The sequence below is a fragment of the Azolla caroliniana genome, unplaced genomic scaffold, assembly GCF_043228905.1.
Source record: "Azolla caroliniana isolate FFs.n. ecotype wild unplaced genomic scaffold, voAzoCaro1.0.p SCAF_1, whole genome shotgun sequence".
Taxonomy (NCBI): Eukaryota; Viridiplantae; Streptophyta; class Polypodiopsida; order Salviniales; family Salviniaceae; genus Azolla; species Azolla caroliniana.
The window spans coordinates 1,135,802-1,156,088 of NW_028230436.1; the positions used below are offsets into that span (position 1 = coordinate 1,135,802).

Below are 20,287 nucleotides of genomic sequence, written 5' to 3' on the forward strand. Positions count from 1 at the left end.
AGGTCATGTGTTCAACCCCTACATTCCACATTGAGTGGCATGAATCTAATAAATTAAGAGAATATCTATGAAATACATATTATTCGAGAGGTGAGGATAAAGTTGGGTTTCGAACACAAGACTTAGGGTTGGTAGTCTAATTAACTTACCACTAGCATGCCTACAGGGCATAATCGCACACACTTCTTACCACCCAATGCGTGCACAAACATGCCCAAGTGTATATACATTTTGATGATTACACCTAAAATTGATGAACAAACTTGCACTCAGTATGATTCATGACAAATCTCCCAAAGACCTCAACATATGAAATTCCTTTTTTCTCTTTCTTTTGGATTTGAGGTTGTCGCTCAATACAAATGGTGGGTTGAATATTCGACATTCTCTTAGTGTAGAACAACCCTGTTATGCTCTAACATAGGCCTTCCTAGTCTCCAATGAATACGTCTACCATCTAAACCAAACCCTTTGTCTCTAGTTATCTACAAAAAGACATGGACAACATGCCGGCTTTGTAACATGACCATGGTGGAGACATACGAGTGGCAACATCAGATCAAGGGTAACTTCTTTGGGTTACTTTATAGTTATGTGAATCTCAAACAAGTTCTACCAAATGATCGATCCCTGCCTTAGGCATTGGGAGTATGCCTAAGCCAACTATTTTGTTATGAAGACCACAACTTTCTTTACACGCTTACTTCTCTAGGACATATCTCCATAGTGTACATTAATTTCTCGTCACCTTTTGCTACTCTCATGAAAGTTGCAAATTAACGGTAGGAACAATTGTTTTCCTTTTTTCTGTGTTGTATCCATTGCTTTAGGAAAGATCCATTGCTTTAGGAAAGATTGTAATGCCCACAATGTCAATATTTAGAAAAGGGTGCAAGAAACCTATGTGGACAACGCACCTGCAAAGATTACTACCTCCAAGTGGGAGAAACATGTACTACAATTCTCACCCATGTACCTCAACCTACCAAGTTTGTTTATGCATTAATAATGGAAGATTGTGCATCCTATATGAATGATTATTTCTCCATTTCAAGGGCTACATTGATTGTCTCAAGAGATTGTTGGGCATGTTTTAATGAAAGATCCCCGAGTTGGGAGTTTTCCAGCTCCTCTTGAATAGTCAATCTTATTTTTATATTTGAAGTGGATCAAGCTTGCAAATTCTTGCACTCGTTTACCTTGCCTCACCATAAGCTTGATAACAATGGGCGCATTTAACCCACCACAACAAGCTTGCTGCTGGAGTTCTGCCTATACAACTAATAGTTTGTGATCCCCAACTGTCTATGAACAACTGAGTTTGCAAGTTATCCACCAGCACTAAGCAAGATTAGGATTCTTAATGCATGTCTGAAGTTAAACTCACTAATGAAAAGGAGTATGAAGATATGAATGCTTCATTTATTTCTTCCAGCCATTCTAGACATTGATCTTCGCACATCAACAACGAGGTGTCTGCAATTTAAATGATGATTCCAAAACCTATAAATAAGTACAGTAAGATCAATTCAATAAGAATACAGGATTCGCTTGTAATCTAGCAACTAAACAATTTACTGCCTTTATTACAAGAATCTGTGTGACTACTTTATTCACATTGTAATTACATTTGTCAATTTTGACCAACACCTCTCATGTGCACCTCTTTAACTTCATTGTTTCCTTGATCATGCTTCCATCCTATCTCGATTATTATCATCATTGCAAAAGGGATATTTCTTGTTCTTTTTCCTTTCCATGGCCATAGCTGTTGCTTTTCTACATATATTACACTGCTGGGGAAACCCCAATTGCCTACGGAAAATGTAAAATACATATGGGATTCATTAAAACTTATATCGAAGGAGCTTTCTTCCCCTATACTTTTCATGTCAGGGAAACAATATAATTCAGCTTCTCCATCCCTGACGAGACATCAACAAACTGGCTTACCCCGATTATTTTCTTTTTTTACAAAGAGGAATAACCTCAGGAAATCGACAAGAATGTACAAATAACAAATGCTGATGATGTCTGACAAAAGTTGAGCTGCATCGCACTGATGATAAAATCAGACATCTGTACAATTATGCCTCCATTCTTTACATGGTATGGCATCATTCATTTTCTTCATCCGATAGTTCTGGTTTCAATGTATTTTGAAGAGGATTATGTGCTAATACAGGATGGACCAAAGACATCCTCTGAGCTGGAGCAGGAAGTGCATATACCAAAGACCCTGATGACCCTTCAATAAGGCCAGCAACACCTGCTGCAGCCGATTGAGCATTCGTAGGGAGAAAGAGATCATGCCTTTGATCTTTGTATGCAGACCATACCTATAATCCAACACAACAAAACACACATATCCTTGTGAGACCCAGGCTCATCAAGCATTTTCCCCGAATACTCCAAAAGTCTGAGTTAGTTCTAGGCCAACACCCAAAACAGTATACCCGATTTGTTTTCCAAAAATCACCAGAATACCCCCCCCTGCAATACAAAGTGTAGTACCGCATAGGAGAGGGATCATTCAGGTGCTTTTGAAAACTTGCGGGTATTTTGGTGTTTTCCCATTTCATTTATATACATACATCGGATGAATTCAATATATCTCGCACTCTAACTGAATGAGCACCGTCACTTGCAAAAGCATGCAACACCTACACACGAATAAGAGATCTGGTAAGAAATGAAACACAAACGGCTTATTAAGTGTGCATGGCAACATATAAAGAGCTATGAAGCTAAACCTCAACAGCTAATACTCTTCCAACGGAAGCTTCAGACTCATTCCACTTCATTTGTGCACAAAGACCAGTGGTACCTCCTGCTCGCCAATCAAGCAGCCCTAGAAGCACCTGCACTAACCCTGCCCTGTACATGATATGACATCATCAGATGAATCAGATGAATCTCAAACACTTCTGTCTCAAAATCGATCTGTATGTCAAAGTGTAGAATATTCTCACTTTAACCCTTGTGCAACCAAAGCGTCCCTTGCACGATTTCCAGCAACTACTACCCTTTTCAGTGTCTCCAGAGCAAGAACGCTGCCACCTTGCCACCCTATTGCTTTCATCAATAGTGGAACCACCTGTGAATAAAAGATATTCAATAATTAATTTAGGAGTTTCAAGAGAATTCTCCTTAGTAGAGTGAGAAAAATAACCTGAGGAGACCCAATGCCAGTTGTTGCCATGGCTTCAGCACAAGCAGTGCTAGCAGCCAGCTGATGCAAGACTCTCAAACAGCTTAATCTCACCCTTTCTTGCGAGGTTTGATTTGTTGACATCCCTCCAACCTCTGACAGTAATAAATCTTCAGAACATTCTCTGGCTACTGCCTCTCCAGATGACATATTTTCTCGCTTGCTTTCATTCGCTGTCGATGCAACTAGCTTTGGTATATAGCCTAAGTGGGCAACATGATCTGCTAATGATGGATGCACTCTCAATAGAGATACAAGGGCAGCTGATAAAAGCAGTGCGAGCTCAGGATCAACAAGCCCATTTCCTTTCACATGAGTCGCTGCCACTGCCGAGGCATACTGATCCAGAAGACCCTCGAGAAAACGCTTCGGATTTCTAAGAGGGAATTTCGGATCTTTGAGAAACAATCTTACATAAACACCGCCAACCTGCAAAACTGAGCTAAGTCAATTCACCTCTACAGTGGATAAATACATGTGGCACGTCAGGAGTTATAGTTTGAACTTCGAAGATTACCTGTGGTTCATCGCGCATCTCCTGATGACCAGATATTTGTTCAGGTAAGTCCCATTCCGCTATACTGCCTTTACCTTGTTCTCGATAAAGATCAGATGCCATTGTCGAGACCTGGGCACTGAGTGTTGATGCCATGGCTGGACTCCATACAAGCTCTGGGGTCTCAATTGTCTGTTCAAGTGCTGCAACTACAGCTTCCCCTGGCCCGTCACGTATAGTAGAAACCAGGCCATCTGGAAGGTATCGAGCAAGAGTAATTGCCACCCGAGGACCATGCATTGGTTGACCAACAAGCTTTCCCAGCAAGGAAGCGGCAGCTGCTCTCTGCTGGAGAGGTATCTCATCTACAAAATATAAAGCAAAAATTTAATGTACTTCGCAACATTACAACTTAGCAATGATATAAAAGATGGGGACGAATGAAATATACTTTGCATGGGAAGTAGAAGTTGAAGTATGTAAATAAATCCTCCATGCTTTGCAGTAACCCAAGCCAGCTCTGAGGTACTTGCCAAGGCAGACAGAACCCTTAAAGCCCCTGGTCTGCAAGAAGGTGTGCTATGCAAAAGTTTAAGTACGTGCATCAAACTAGAACGATCAGCCACCATGGCCTCAACACTAGGAGCATGTATTGTTAAGATAGACAGGATATTCAAGCATAATTCTGGCACCTCCCCACTAGAACTAGTATCGACAAGACATTCAAATAGTGGTATTAATTGCTCTTTAGAACTGAAGGTTGAGGCAAGGGTTGGAATACTCGTAAGGAGATTCTGCAGCACCAAACATGTATATCTGCTGGTCAATGCAAAGAAGTATAGTTGAAATAGAATCAAGCACATTAATGTTTTGAAACGCACCTGAAGTGCTGTAAGCCCAATGATCAGATCTCTTAAGAAAATTTCTTCTGGTGCCAAAATCTCATGTGGGATCTTCCCACAAGAATCTTTGTCTGCCTCCACTTCGCTTTCAACTTCTGTCGATGATTCAGAACAAAGTTCTGGCTCATTTGGTACTTCTACGGCAGTATCTTTTGCAATATTCAGCTTTTTTCTCTCCTCTACTAGCTTGCAGATGAATTTCAGAAGGGACTCACAAAAGAAATCAGCCTGACTAAGTTCATAATCTGGCTGCTCATTGTAAACTCTTAAGTACACTTCACCCACATGAAGCTCTTTTGCAAGAGATTTATATTTGAAATCCTGTGCCGCTTTCATCTCATACGTACCATCCGGACACTGAGATGCCCGCTGCTCATCCACAAACTTTAAGAGCTCGCCCCGTGTGGATGAATTCCAAATTACCTACAGGGTTAACCAAGAATTTACTAAATTAAATAGTAAACACTTGAAGGCCGACAACTCAATATCACAGAACTACTAACCTCTGGGGTTTCCAAATTAGCATTGAGGTTGCAGAGCAGCTCTTTTGGAGACTCAATATTAAGCATAGCTGCTAACTTTGGAGTTAGTAAAGATTTCAGAGACTTGGATGCAGTATCATTGTATGGTGATGGGCATTCTTCAGTTTGAGAACCCTGCAAATGGCTAAGAGCATGTGCTGCAAGAACAGCATGCGTGTTTTTGGCAATCTGAAATCTTCTTCCAACGCCACGAGGTTCACTTGCGCTACTTTCTTCTGCTGTCAAATCATACTGCAAAAGAAGAGGAAGAAGATACCTACACCACAAAAAATAAGAACACAGTCAGTACATCTCTTGCAACACGCCACAATATAACTAATAAATTAATGGGCATTTACCATATGACTCCAGTCTTTAACATGCGATCTTGCATGTCCTGTGATGCAGCCACATTACTAATAGTTTGAAGAGCAGAGTCTACGGCTGCATGTGCATGCTCTAGCTCTGAGCAATGTACCACATCTTCAACAAACCCAGGACATTGCAGCATTTCTCCCCACGAACTTTTGAATTTGCTCAAACCAGAAAATGTAAGCATGACATTTGTCACAATCATTGCTGCTGGATCTGTTGCAGGAGTGCTATTTTGTACTACATACATGCACCTTGAGAGCAGCGTTGCAAGTAAAGATATCCCACCATCTCGTACCAATTCCTCACCATTAAGGGAGGAAGAAGCACACCTGTTGCAAATTCGAAAGAAAATATATATCATGCATTATGAAATAGATACACATCTGATTTAAGGAAGGGTAACTCTTACGTTAGCCACACAAGCTCTGATGCTGCAATAAGGAGTGGCGCTCTTTCTAGAGAGAGAAAATTATTATCATCTTTATCAACTGTGATGCAACTGAATAGCATCTGATATCCTGCATATTTAAATGGCTCCAAAACCTTTCCATACCGCCTATAAAGAATGCATTGCCCTTTTAATAAGAGTAGCAACCTCCAGGGCTGTGGACCTTGGAGACCATGCAGAGTAGCCTAAAAAAACCAACAAGACCATATACAAATTGCAATAAGCAAATATAATATCAGGAAATTCATGACGATTTTTAAGTATACGCATATGTTTATGTGCAGGTATGTGTGATGTGATCAATTAGAACTTGAAATACCTCCATGAAACTTATGATCTGTCAGCTTTTTTATTTAATAATGAATCTATATATTTTTATTTGATTATGATTTATATATATTGTTTCTTAACAGTAAATAAGGCTCATTTCTCTTTTGACCTATCAAAGGACCAGTATGGTTGTTTCTGCATATGAAACGACCAAATTGGTAATCCTCCTAATTTTAGTGTCCTTCCTAGCATATCAACAATGTAGAATAAAGGACTCTATACAGAGAATCTGAATCGGTAATACTTCTAATTATAATTCCCTTCTAATGTATTCACCATGTAGAATAAAGGATCTTCCACATTCCAGCAAACTCAGTCTTGTATTCATGTATTATTTAATGCAAAGCATTCTCTACATCTATAATTAATGACAAATAAATGCAAGCACTGGTCCAAACCTGCAAGCATTCATAAGCTTTCTGGACAGCCACAAACTTCTCTCTTCCCTCTGGATTCTTGTCTGGGTGATACTTCATCGCAAGCTTCCGATACTGTCTCTTGAGCACCTCTTCATCAATTCGACCAGACAATGGCTCTGTATTTTTCCTGTCATCTTCAGAGGAATTACAATCATTGTTATTGCATATATCCTCTTCAAATGGTATCTCCAATATTTTACAGGCTTCCTCCTCAGAAAGATCCATTGGTCTTCTTGTTAATTCTTCACGCCACATTGTAAGCAAAGATTGGAGAAACTCAACATGCTCTACAATGGGCCAATCTGGGAACCTTATCTCATCACATAAATTCCTTAGATAATAACGATGGCACCACATTTCATCATGAAGTTCTGGGTATGTAACGGGAGGCATGGGTGCATATTCATATAAAGAATGGCAATGCTGGGATAATTTCTGAATAAAATCTCCAAGATGTTTGAGTACCTGTCACAAAAGACATTCAAACAAGAAAACTAAATGAAATATAATTAGAGATAAACGTTACTACCTGGGAAAGCAAGAAATAAGGTTCCATTAAAAATAACCTGAACTGTATATAGTGTTGCATGAATACACTTTTCTTTCTACGGACTAGATGAAGAACAAAATACCTGATCAATTAGTCGCTCTGCTCTCATCTTATGTGTCCATATGATTTCTGGCGTATCTGAATCAGCAACCATTGCTGCAGCAAAGGCGGCTGGGCCACTCCTTTCTAACACATAAAGAAGTGACTCAGGTAAAAGTCCACCAAGAATGCTTCGTTTTGCCAAAGGAAGAGATGAAGATAAAGCTGCTTCTGCTCCTCCATGGAAAGCTTGAAGCGTATGTGTAGCAGCCAGAAGGTTGGCCGCAGAATTCAAGTTTGATCCTGCATAGGCTAGCAGAAAGTAGAAAGCACCTGTATTGTAAAGACGAGCCATAGCTTTAGGGTTCCTTGTCACCACAGCTTTCAAAAGTGATGCTGCACCATCTACAATAGCAGGTTCTCCTGATAAAATTGCCTATATAACACAAAGACAACTTCCTTATCAAATTTCTAGAATTTTCTCTTTTTGCAATGACTATAATATTAAGACTCAGAAACAACCCTAATCAACACATGTACAGGTGGTATCGTAGTGAAGGTAGAATTATGTATAAATCATTAAGTACAATCATTCTTGGAAACACAAACCCCTTTACAGATGTTTGGCTACTTGGACACAGCAAGCATCAATAAGCTCCAAGCAGATGTCAAAACAATATCAATAAGATGGATCCCTGGTAAGAAGTGAAAGTGCTTATAAACAAGGACCAAAGAGAAAACGATGCATGCTGAGAAGCAACCTGTGAAAGTACCTCTGGACAAAAGAATATTTAATATATACATGGATGACGAGATATACAATTAACCAGTCAAACAAAATACCCAACAACTACATCAACTAAATGAGGTAACAATAAGAGAATTTCTTGTGGGAGTAGCTCAGTCAGCTTTATCTATGTGCTACATAGGATGAAAGAGCAGTCACCTGTGCTATATGAGGAAGACAGTGTGAGCTGGACAAGATGCGCTTAACTCGTGGAGTAGGAGTTACAAGCTCACCAGCATCATCTAAATCTGAATGAACATTCACCATACTATGCAAGATCGATAATGCAACTTCTCCAACCTGATCAACAGTGAGCAAATGAGTTTAGGGACACATATAAACCAATACAGATAAACAACAGTTCTAAATCATAAATCAAGCAGTGTCTCAGGAATGAAGGCATATATGAATAGAATACAAATTATAAATGTGCATATGCTTTATTCAAAAATAGAACTTATATGCTGCTAATAAACAGAGAACATAGTATAGACAATATGGTAGGTTAAAAAGGTGAAAACACAACTGCATGTTGCTAATATCATTAAACTTGTAAATTTAATGGGTCACTATTTGAATGTTAGACCTGAAGTATTCATAAGGTCAAAGGAAGGTGGAACATATTACATACCAGCTGGTATGGCCACATCCCATTAACACAATTAGGATATAAAGAAATTAACAGTAAATAAAAGAAAGTGTATATATTATGTACACTTCCTAGTTCCTAAAGCTCAATCAAGACTTTCCACATTATCTACAACCTCGAATTAGAAATTAAAACTCAAGTTCAACGTTGCATACCTGTGTCGGTGTGAGCACTGGAACACGAGAAGCTAATGCCCATCGCAATTCTCGAAGATCACTTAATTTTCTCCACTCTGTCATGCCTGACGCCCAGCATTTTGTGTTCCAATCTATCTCCTGTTTTGACCATGCTCTTCTAATACCATCTTTTTCCATGGGACCAATCTGCACTCCATCTTTGTTAACATAATGCCATTCCTTCTGTGGCTCTACAAATGCAGTTGATGCTATAAGATTTGACTGCAGTGGAATCGAAGTTCGTTCTGCTGTTTCATGTGCTGTTGTCAAAAGGTCTACAGCTAGGACACACCCTCCTACAGACACACAGGCCTCTGCATTTGAAGGCACCTTCATGAGAACCTGCCCCAGGTATAAAAGAGGATAGATAAGATTAAACAAATAAGAGATTTTAAAATAACAATACAACAAACAATAACGCATCACAACAGCAATTATCTTATTATAAAAAACAATCTAAGCTGGCAGTCCATATCTGGGAAACTATTATGACAAAAACATAAATATTATGGAAAATGACAATAGCAAAACAAGAGAAAAGCAGGAATGAAAGTATGCAGAGCATAGTATCTCATCAGCATGTGTCACAAAGCGGCCAGAGAGGGAGAGCCTTTGAATCACAGTCTAGCCAATTCTTAGCCTGATGAGATACGCTTGTCTATCAAGCTAGATATTTCGCTACATGCAATTGCTGCATGGCCTGGGATTACACCCTCTTCAAGTCCTTAGGCTTTTGGGCTCTCCTCATCCTGATCCCCATATGCAAGTATATGCATAGCTTGAATCATCAGGTTTCCTAAAGTTTCAGGCAAGGGATGATCATGGATAATATGACCATGATCCATAGGGTGGGTGCAGGCATCATTCATAGATTACCATGCCCCCTGCAGCAGTTGCAAGAATTTCTTCTAACAGTACAAGTTTCCATGGATGCAGCAGTGTCAAATCAGCTCATCAATAAGTTTTACAACTTAAATACTTAGTTTGTCAATCAGGTCTATGAAATCTCAAATAAAGATTGTGTGCTAGTGTAGTTATTTGCAACATATATCGTGATTATTGTGTGATGTGACACGTCCAACAAAGTAGGCCACTTAGAATTTACATATGCAAAATTAAGATAAGATGCCTTTTTTTTTTTCAATCCTTTCCAAGACAGAAGTTTCAGTCCACCTAAGTTCCGATTGTTAAGTGGTTTGCTAAAACGAAACCTTAGACGTATTCAAAACAAGAGCACAGAATTCCCTTCCTGACTATTGGACATGAATTATTTATATCAAAACCTCTTGAAATAGAGATTCACCCACTAGTTCAGCCACAATAGGAATGTGTTACAAGTATGATATTGACCCTCTCTATGTTTCTCTATGATGGGATAAGGACATGGGGTGGTTGCATAACCACATTATTTAACTGCCAAAGTCCTGGCCTTACCAATTGAAATAAATGGATATTGCAATCCTCAAGCCCAGCAAGATTGTAACAGAAAACCCCTATTTTTTTATGCTGATATACATCCTAGCATTAATATATTCGTATGAACTCTGAATATGAACCATCAATAAGTAGTTCCATTACTTAAGACAAGTGGCAAGAAAAATATTCACCTTCGAGAGCAACAGAAGTCGATGTCGAAGAGTTCTATCATTTGTACGATCCAGTAAAACAGTAATATGAGCAGTTCCATCAAAAGCACCTATTACAGAGAAATGTTGTTCATAGACAATTGACATTGCTCTTGCACATAACTCCCTTACAGCAGGACCACCTCCACCTCCAAACCCATCAAGTTTGCCAACATCACACCACTCCTCTGATGTACCCATTTCATCCCAATTTGCTCCTTCAACAACTAATCCCATGTCAGCATCACACAAAAAACGATGGTATAATGCCCTAAAAAAAGCAGAAGGATCTCTAAGAGGGAAATCTTGTGCCCTGCCTCCCATTCCACCACCATCAAGCAGAAGCCTCAGATAATACTGACCGACACACACTTCCTTTGAAAGGCTAGGATACCTCACCCTAAACTCCAAGTAGTTCCAAGAAAGCTGGCTGGAAATCTGTTGTCCATGTCTGTCAGCAGTTTCATATGTGGTAACATTCACATCTTCAGTGCGCTGCTTCTCCACATTTAGATGGTGAACCTCAGATTTCAATGCTTCTTTTAATTCTTGTCTGGTGCGCTCATTCCAGATTAAATCTGCACGGCTGTGGTCCAGTTCAAATTCTCGCCAAAACTCTGGCCAGTTACAAAGTAATCGACCAGATCCCACAGGAGTACTTTCAGTCACAACTTGTGCCGGGGCTGGAACATTTTGATAAGAAGAGAAGGCAGGGCTTGAATCACCAGTGCTGGTATCAACACCGTTTTGATTTGTAAAACCAGTGGATGAAGGACCAATATGAGGGTCCAATGAAAATGCCCCATCAGCTGTGGGAGAGCATTCAGGATGTGGGACTGCTGAGGCATTAGTAGTTGTAGGACTATTTACCGGTGCCTGTGAATTTGATGTTGCTATTCCATTCTCATTTATTGTATCTGGATGAGAGGTTCCCTCTTTCTTATTCACTGGTTCACCAGCATTCTTCGTGTGAAATGATCTTCCTCTTCTACGTTGAAGAATGCGCCGTTGACTCCTTTTTGTAGAGACAGTTGCCTTGGTTTCGAGATCCAGGCCATCTTCATCTTCATCTTTCGGAAGAGTATGAAGGTATGCTACTAGACCTGGTGGTATCACACGTGAGAGGAGTTCAAGAGCTGGTTGATATGAATCCGCCCATAGAGCTACAAGTTGTCTGCTGACCTCACGACGCTCACCAGCTGGGAGGAAACAAGCACTTTCCAGATGCCTCAAAAGTGCTCCATCACGCAATGCAGCATCTCTCATTGATTCGGCAGCAATTGCATCCTCCTCTGCAATAGTTCGCATAATTACCGCAACAGTCTCCCTTACACTCTCTGCAGGGTGCCCAAACAGAATAAACAACCGCCTTCTTAAACCTGCCACCTGCCTTAGCATTTCCACAAACATAGAATGGTCTGTCGTCTCACTTTGAGGTTCACAAAGCATTGCCTCTAATACTTCCACCACTGCCATGGACAACAAAGGGGATACGGACATTGATTTTAACCGATTGACCAGGATAGTTATATATGATTGTTGACCAAAAAGGACAGATTTTGCATGCATCAACGCTGCATGCCTTTCTCCTTTTGTGTTGAGAACATAACCATTCTCACCAAGGCCACCTCCAGTAAGTACAGCAATAAGACTCGCACCTTCTGCAGCCACCCCTTCAGACCCACTTCGCACCAAGCCTAATATTCGCTGCACAGCAGTAGCATTTGAGATAACAACTGAAAATGCGCTCGTGGAACTAAGCAACCTTCTCAGACAAGCAATGAGGCCCATGATTGTTGCAGATGCTTTAGGCGATGGAGATGGTGGTGGAGGGGCTTCTGGAGGCAAATTTGGTGGAGCAGGAAGTAATGACAATAAAGCAATTAGAGCAACCTCTGGCACTTCAGTATTAGATTGTATTCCACTATATGGAATACATGCATTAAATTCTCTGACTCTGCGCCAGAATTTTGCCTTTGATCCAGGAACAGCGCCACCTTCAGCTACAGCATCCTTCGCAGCTGCAATAAGATGTTTCAAATGAAGAGCCTCCCCCTCAATGTCAGCAAATAAGCGATGATGCAAGGAGTTTCCAAGTTGGGGTAGTTGTGGAACCTTGCCACATGGAGGATCAAGATGGTGACCTGGAAGAGTTAATCTTGGCAAAACCGCTATAGAACGCTGCCCCTGAATGTGAGAGTAAGTTTACATATAAACTCAGAATCTTGCATCCAAGAATTCAATTTGCGCTAAGTATTTATGCCTCACCTCCATCTGCACAACATCCAGTACGGCAACCAATAAACTGTCACGGGACGTACTTGAATATACCTGCATAATAATCCTTCCTTTATAAACCACAAACACATTACAGATAGCCACCTAGCTATTCAATTAAGGACCCATACCAATAAAAAAGTTCACCTAATAAAATCAATATTGCACAAATGCACTGAGAACTTACATGAATTGGACAACCATCATTGAACTCTATAGCAAAAAGCTGTGGCTCCTCCACAAAACGGACAAGAGCAGCTACTGAAGATAATGGTCTAACAATAACTGCCTAGATCAACACAATGTCCAAACCAATCATAATAGCACCTCTTTCACTTCTCCTTAAATTTTCAAGGGTTAGACTTTGGCATGAAATTACCTCATAGTTATCTGGTCTACGTTCCACAAGGGATACCCTTGTCAAAACAAGTTGCCTTGGTACAGAGTCACCATTCTCATCTAATCTCGATTTTCCTCCAAAAAAGAAATTTGTGCTTAAACTATTCACAGTGCCATGCCCAGCAGATCGAAACCTAATCACAGACCATTCTCCATATCGTGTTTCCTCAGCACCAACTGCTACCATAGCTGTTCCATTTCAATCAATAGAGACTAGATCAGATTTGCATGATCAGAAACATGAGTGCTGAGATCAATTTTGAGATGCGAACCATGATTACTAGCATATCTAATTTTACCTCTTTGTTTCAAGAACTCTGTTGCCCCAATTGTTTGAGAGCTATCGATCAGCAGTGTTAAGCCCAACTGTGTCTTGGCAACGTTTGTCTTCAAAAACCATGAATCTTTATTAGCAATATTTCCTTGAATATGAAAAACAAGTTTCGCAAGGTTAAGTGTCCAAGGGCCCACCATTCTAACTGCCATGATAAGGGTTTAAGCAGCAATAAAAAGAACAAAACTGATCTACTTACTCACACCAGTCGGGCCACAGAGAATGACAAGTATTTCAAATAGTCAAGTTTACTCATTTAACTTACCATTTTTGACAGAATGGCTGAGTTTGATACACCTGAAGCTGCTATAAATGCTTTACACTTCCGACCATATAGGGGGCACAAAACAAATCCACCTCCTTCAACAGCCTTCCTGCCATAAGCATCCGCAAGAAGTATTATACCAGGAGAGTCCATATCCCGAAAATCCAAACACCATCGCAGATCTCCTGTCTTTGGCTGTCTAATTTCAACTCCAACAGCTGTAATTCGTAGAGTCTGTACCCATGATATAAAAAAAATGCATAAGAGTCTCTAGCCACAATGTTAAATGACCAAAACTGGAACCTATCATGCAGTTCCTCCAATAATAACGTCTGGTTTAGATTTAAATAAGGATGCTCATGAGAGGTGTTAAGTTTTCTTAAAAGATACGATTAAAATCATTAAAGAGCAACAATATTATGCACGGCTGTTCCAATAATAACTTTGTTTTCAAGTTGATGATATGTATAAAGTATTATAAAAACAGGTAATAAACTGAGATGAAGATTTTTACCAGTGGAACCCAGCTTGATGTTTTACGCCGTAAGTGGAGAATCATGAATTCAGTGACAAGTGATGAGGAAAGCTGCTGACCTGTAGTTTTGCTCCACTTTAGCTTATAGAGCTCTGTCAAAATTGCTACACGATACCTAACAACAAAAAGACATCGATAGTGCAGATTTTAAACCATACTGGAGAAACAAAGGATAAAACAAATCAAGGTTGTTTGGGTACATGTATTTACCATTTAGGTACGTACAACACCTCATGAATGGTACTATAATTACTCTACCAAATTCCTCATCATTTTGTTTAATACTATACTAATGTGCTGACACAAAAAATACCTACTCACCAGGGAAAACATCCAAATGTAATAATTATTAGAAAAAGGTCCAAATGTACCCTAAAATTCAAAATGATTCAAACCATAATTGTTTTCCATTTCCTTTTTTTGCCCACTTCCATTTGCCCTAAGCAAAACCAACAACGCTCGATGTAATTACAGGTTACAAGCTCTTGATTTAGGTATACACTCTAAGAAGTTGAAGTTAAAGAGTAAAGTTAACAATGAAGACTATTGCCCATTTTCGTTGAAAAAGTAATTGCATTTCATCCTTTTTAGCTGGGGTTTTTGGTGCATTTTCATAAGTAGTTTCAAAGGTCCGCATCCATAATAAAAGTTGTGGACTTCTTGCATTTCTGTTTAATACCTTAATGTTGTTACAATGTTAGTCAATTCCCTAATATTATAGATCCTGTAAGAAGTTTGTTGCTGACATTATTATAAAGGTTGCATGATTCTATGATTCGAGGTAAGCCTTATTCAGTGTTGGTCTTCTGAAAAAATTTATGTTTGATTCCAAAACTTAATTGCTACTTCTGAAGTGAAGCAAAGATTTATTGTATAGACTTGAGAGAAATATATTATGATCTGTTATTTAAAATTGTAACTCAGCAGTAGTTGCAACTATTTTCAACTGCTATCTGTTTTTGAAAATGTCCTGCAGTATTTAACATACTATATATAAAGTGTGTAATTTATGAGCATTTAACAAGTACGAAACACATTTCTAAAGTACTTTTTGTTTCTAAAGTACTTTTTGTTTGGAAAGTACTTGATGTGTATTAATATATTACATACATAGCCGTACTATACCTGACAAACATGAGACCAATCTAGTTTCAACACACTAGGATGCTTACCTAGATTTCTATTGAGACCGGGTTTAGGAGACATTTAATTTTGCAAATGCCACAAGATTTCCTTCTCCTTTCAGGTTGATATGACCTCAGGAAAAAGATTTATTGAGTAATTCTGGTATCTAAAAGTTTGTGGCAAAAGTTCAATTTTTTAAGAGTTTATTTTATTACTACCAACCATTACACCATTCTTAAGAAGAGAGCTGCAGTAGAATGCTCAGTTTCAAGCATCTCCTTATCTGTACAGGTTCAAGAGCCTTGTACCAAATTAAGGCACGTAAAATATAATGCCTAAAATTTCATAGAGAACTGTGAATGGAATCACATGCATAGGCCTTGTATCATAATAATTTCTTTACATCATTATGTTGCATCAGATGTTTAAACTGTTATTCCAGAGGTAGAGCTTGATTGCTAGAATATATTCTACTATCATCTATGGCAGGTTCAAGAGCCTTGTACCAAACTAAGGCACTTAAAATATATTGCCTAAAATTTCATAGAGAACTGTGAATGGAATCACATGCATAGGCCTTGTATCATAATAATTTCTTTACATCGTTATGTTGCATCAGATTGTTTAAACTGCTATTCCAGAGGTAGAGCTTGATTGCTAGAATATATCCTACTATCATCTAAGAGATTGTGAAGATGCCACTGCCTTTTCAACAGATCATAAACTCTACCTTAAGAATCAAAAATATTTGGGATCAATTGTTAGTGAGCCTCACAATAGTCCTGGCATATCAGTAGCATATCCACCAAGCAAGTCATATTAATTGAGTTTCTGCTTCCACTTCCTTGCACCAATCATCCATACACTTGAATGATGGTTTCCCCACTATTTTCTACATTGGTAAAAGTTAAAAATATGGATCATGAATCATTGTTTGCCCACTACTTTGTAGCCTATTATGAGTTGTCTCTGTATGCGACCAAATTTTCAACTTTGAATCCAGTCATCGATCCAGAGATAGTGATAATACTTATTTTTGCCAATGTAGTTTGAAGACAGTAGAAACAGTCGTCTCCAATGGAGAATCTATCTATGAGGCAAGGATGCTACAATTACCAATATAAACAGTGAATGACGTTGTTCCCTTCCTATCTGCACCTTGACATCCCTTCAATATTATCCAAACACAGATGCACAGCAATGAAGGCATACCTACTTAATTCTCTCCAAGGCAACTATGTGCAAAGGATTGTTCAATTGCCTAAAACAGTTTAAAATGTGTCCGTACATCACACCCCAAAGTTTAAATGACATTTAAAGCTATCCAAAAGATACATTTACCAACAATAAAAACAGATGTAGTCAGTAAGTAAACCTGGATGAAAATTTTACTGCTTTAAATTTGCCTCGGCCGTCGGTTCTAACGTTGATTATGAACTCCTGAGCATGGTGAACCTCAGGATCATCCTTTCCAATGACAGGGGCAGCCGTTTCAAAATCCAATAGAACATCATATGAGTTTGTTACAACAAGAGTGGCAGGGTCAAGGGTTATAATCGATGTTTGCGAGATGCACAAAATTCTTCTATACTTTCCTCTCCAGGAGTGTTTTGTAACCATGTATCGAGCAAGGTATTCGGGCTCTTCGTGCACATAAGGTTCATGTGTAGATGGTGATGACACCGACTCAGATGGTATGGATGATACCGGGTTCAAAAGGCGGTTAAGAGAAGATTCCATGGTCAGAGAGAGATTGAAGGCATTCAATGGAGGAGGCGTATTCGGGTGGAGAAGCCACCAGCTCCACACTGCCGCTTCAGTGCGGCCCCCTGACTGACTCGCCCCCAGTTCTTCTTGCTTCTGAAGAGGATCCTTCTCTTGATTCCGCCAAATATATTCTCTTCTTGCTGAAAACCGAAAAGAAAATAAAGAATAACCCTAGAAGCACTATTCCTGGCCGCTGTCTTAAGTCCAAAAAACAAACCCCAAGAACACCATCATTCTTGTTCCTTGAAACCAATGATATTTTTGCTGACAACCCAGAAAACAAATCCCTGCTCCTCAAATTCCCCCAATCATTTTTGAAACCCAACGAAACAATCTGTAAGTACTATCCTCCTTGCTCTTCAAAAGCTTCGAATACCGGAAAAAAGAACTCGAAATGAAGTACCCAAGAATCAATATTTCCTTGTTTCCAGGAAGTTCCAGGTCTTTGCCAAAAATACTGGAAGAAAGCCCTAGGATCACTTTTCTCTTGTTTCCTGAAAGCACCAATCTTTCACCGAAAGAACCCTAGAAGCACATTTCTCTTCTTTCAGAGAGTTATGTGTCTTTGTCCACAATCTTTGTCCAAGAATCTCTATTTCTCATTATAATTGGAATGTCTTCCAAAAATCTTCCCACTGAAGAACAAACTGAGAATTTGTGTTCCTCAGTTGATCCAATTATACCTTCATATGTTTTGATGATCAAACAGACCTCATCTTTCTTCATTGATCATCAAAAGCACTATGTATCTCTTCTCTAACTCTTAGAGACTTCACTGATACGTTGACGAAGAAAGACAAAAAGAAGAGTTTTCCACCCGATGGGCGATCTTCGAGAGATCAAAAAAAGATTATACAGAGAAAATGACAAAGATTTATACACCGAATGGCGTAAATAATAAATAAAAACCTAATAAAGTCTGCGGTGATGGAGATCGATGGTCAGCTTGAAATCGCGAGAAAGAGACAGAGCAATGCTTGTTGATGAGCAAATTTGTGTCCATCTATCTTCCGATGTGTATGTAGATACAGACAGAAAGACAGAAAGACATACATAGTACATACATACTTTGCTGTAGGAATGAACGAATGTGTGAGATTATTAGTTAAATATGTATGTTAAGAACGCAATCTTTTTTTTGGCTCCCAATTTTGACTCCTCTTCCATAGATGATGATGATGATGATGATGATGATGATGATGATGATGATGATGATGGGTCATTGGCCACCCACATGGAATAGTAGCTTCCAAGGTCTCTCTCTCTAAAGTCTAAGATTTCATACACGTTCAATGCAATACATATGTACATGTGCCTCTTGGCATTGCTCCCCACATAACATACTCATGATCCGTCCCCATCCCATACGAGTTTGGAATCCATGTCTCTGCGTGTGTGAAGACATTGGTCCCATATACATGACATTGAAGATTTATATGGGTTTCGATAAGTATGCGCATGTGGGCATTGCTCCTAGATGTATAGCATCAAATACCTATAAGACCTTGATGTGTGTGTGTACGTTGTCCTTGCTAGATAGCATTGAAGATCTTTAAGATGTTGTTAAATGTGTGTATGTGTACATTGCTACCATGTAGATAGAATCAAAATCTATACAAGTTTGATATGTGCGTGGTTGTGTGAATATTGCTCTCATATAGAGAGAGACCATTGACTATTTGTAAGAAAATATCAAGAAAAAAGTAGTTTGATACATATGTGTACAGTATAATCTCTAATGAGCTATATCACATACGCTAGGAAATTATCAATATTTAGCCGTGTTGCCTAGGCTCCATGGTTGTTATGCATGGGTGCCATGTTGGCCTAGCCCCGTGTATATGTAGGGATGATCGAATATTAGATGGTTGGGTGGAAACTCATTGCCATGCCTCCCTTGTGTGAGGCTACTTGTGAAGTCGAGGTAAGCATCCACGTTGACCAAGAGCCCTATTAGATGATGTTCTTATGCAAAACATTCTTTTCATAAAGGTAATAGAACGGACATTTGTTTAATGACTCCAACAAAAGAAAGTTTAGTTGACCTACCCTACCAAGAAGTGAGATTATCTAGCAATTATAATTGGGAATAGTTGGCATAGTTAGGATGGAATATATTCCCTTTTCTATAAGTCCTTGCTTATGATTTTTTATTCTTTGACGAATGCTAAATATATTTTAATTACCCATTGTTCGACAATATAAATGATTAAAGGATTCTCTTACCTCTCCCAACCAAAAGAGAAGAAAGATTAGTGCAAGTGACTATTTCTAGTGAGACCTTTCTTAAAAATAAAATGAAAACCCCCTCAACGAGTGATTGTGGCGATAAAAACACAAATGGTTGGACATGAGAATGTGAAGAAGATGAAAATATTGAATGGTTGCTTGGACATCAAGATCAAGGATAATATGGTTTTCATTCATAAAAAGTTGCCATGGTCAGGAGCACCATGCCATTCGTCAGACAATTTAGTCAAAGACCACGAGGAATTGTCCAATTGAACTATGACCTTGGTAATATCATTTGGGTGGCGTAGAAATCTTGCCACAACCAACACCCCTCAAGTAGATAAAAAAGGTAGGTTTCATCCTCACCTCTCAAGGATGGTAGACAAACCTTTGACAAAATTTGACCTTGTGAAAGGGGTTGTCGATAGATTGGAGATACTATGATGGTTGCCCACCAACAAATTTGTCAACAGGTATTTGACTTTGTTATACCATATTCGAGTCTTGGACATAAGTGTTGTTCTAAACTAGGCATGGACTCATCGACGTAAATAACAGGAAACAATAGGTGATCCACATGTTGCTTGACTTTCTCAAGGTATTATTGATATAACCTACTTAGGATGAATGGCAAGTCATAAATGGCTAATTTCCAAGGGATTAGATGGCACCCATTGAATGGGTGAAATCCACCTTCTTGTTAACAAGAAGGCATACAAATGATCTACCTTTGAAGAGCAACAATTTGGTGACAATGTTCACCACTCATATAACCAACATTCCTTGCTTTCTTTTGAGGATTTTTGAACATTGATTCAAGAGGAA

At 39.1% G+C, this 20,287-nt stretch overlaps 1 protein-coding gene across 1 annotated transcript; it reads right to left on the bottom strand.

The window, feature by feature from the left end:
* Positions 1-1,582: 1,582 nt before the first annotated feature.
* LOC147868151 (dnaJ homolog subfamily C GRV2-like) lies at positions 1,583-18,047 on the bottom strand. Its single transcript, XM_087315889.1, has 23 exons — positions 16,839-18,047; positions 14,318-14,453; positions 13,804-14,037; positions 13,504-13,591; positions 13,185-13,393; positions 12,993-13,094; positions 12,797-12,859; positions 10,511-12,715; positions 8,883-9,245; positions 8,238-8,378; positions 7,335-7,727; positions 6,682-7,167; positions 5,915-6,138; positions 5,490-5,834; positions 5,113-5,407; positions 4,589-5,032; positions 4,159-4,501; positions 3,729-4,072; positions 3,173-3,640; positions 2,973-3,097; positions 2,754-2,877; positions 2,595-2,663; positions 1,583-2,339 (listed from the first exon to the last, which is right to left on the bottom strand). Exons 1-23 carry the CDS (start codon positions 17,201-17,203, stop codon positions 2,118-2,120), a joined length of 7,788 nt encoding a protein of 2,595 aa, XP_087172015.1. The 5' UTR covers positions 17,204-18,047; the 3' UTR covers positions 1,583-2,117.
* Between the last annotated feature and the right edge of the window lie 2,240 nt (positions 18,048-20,287).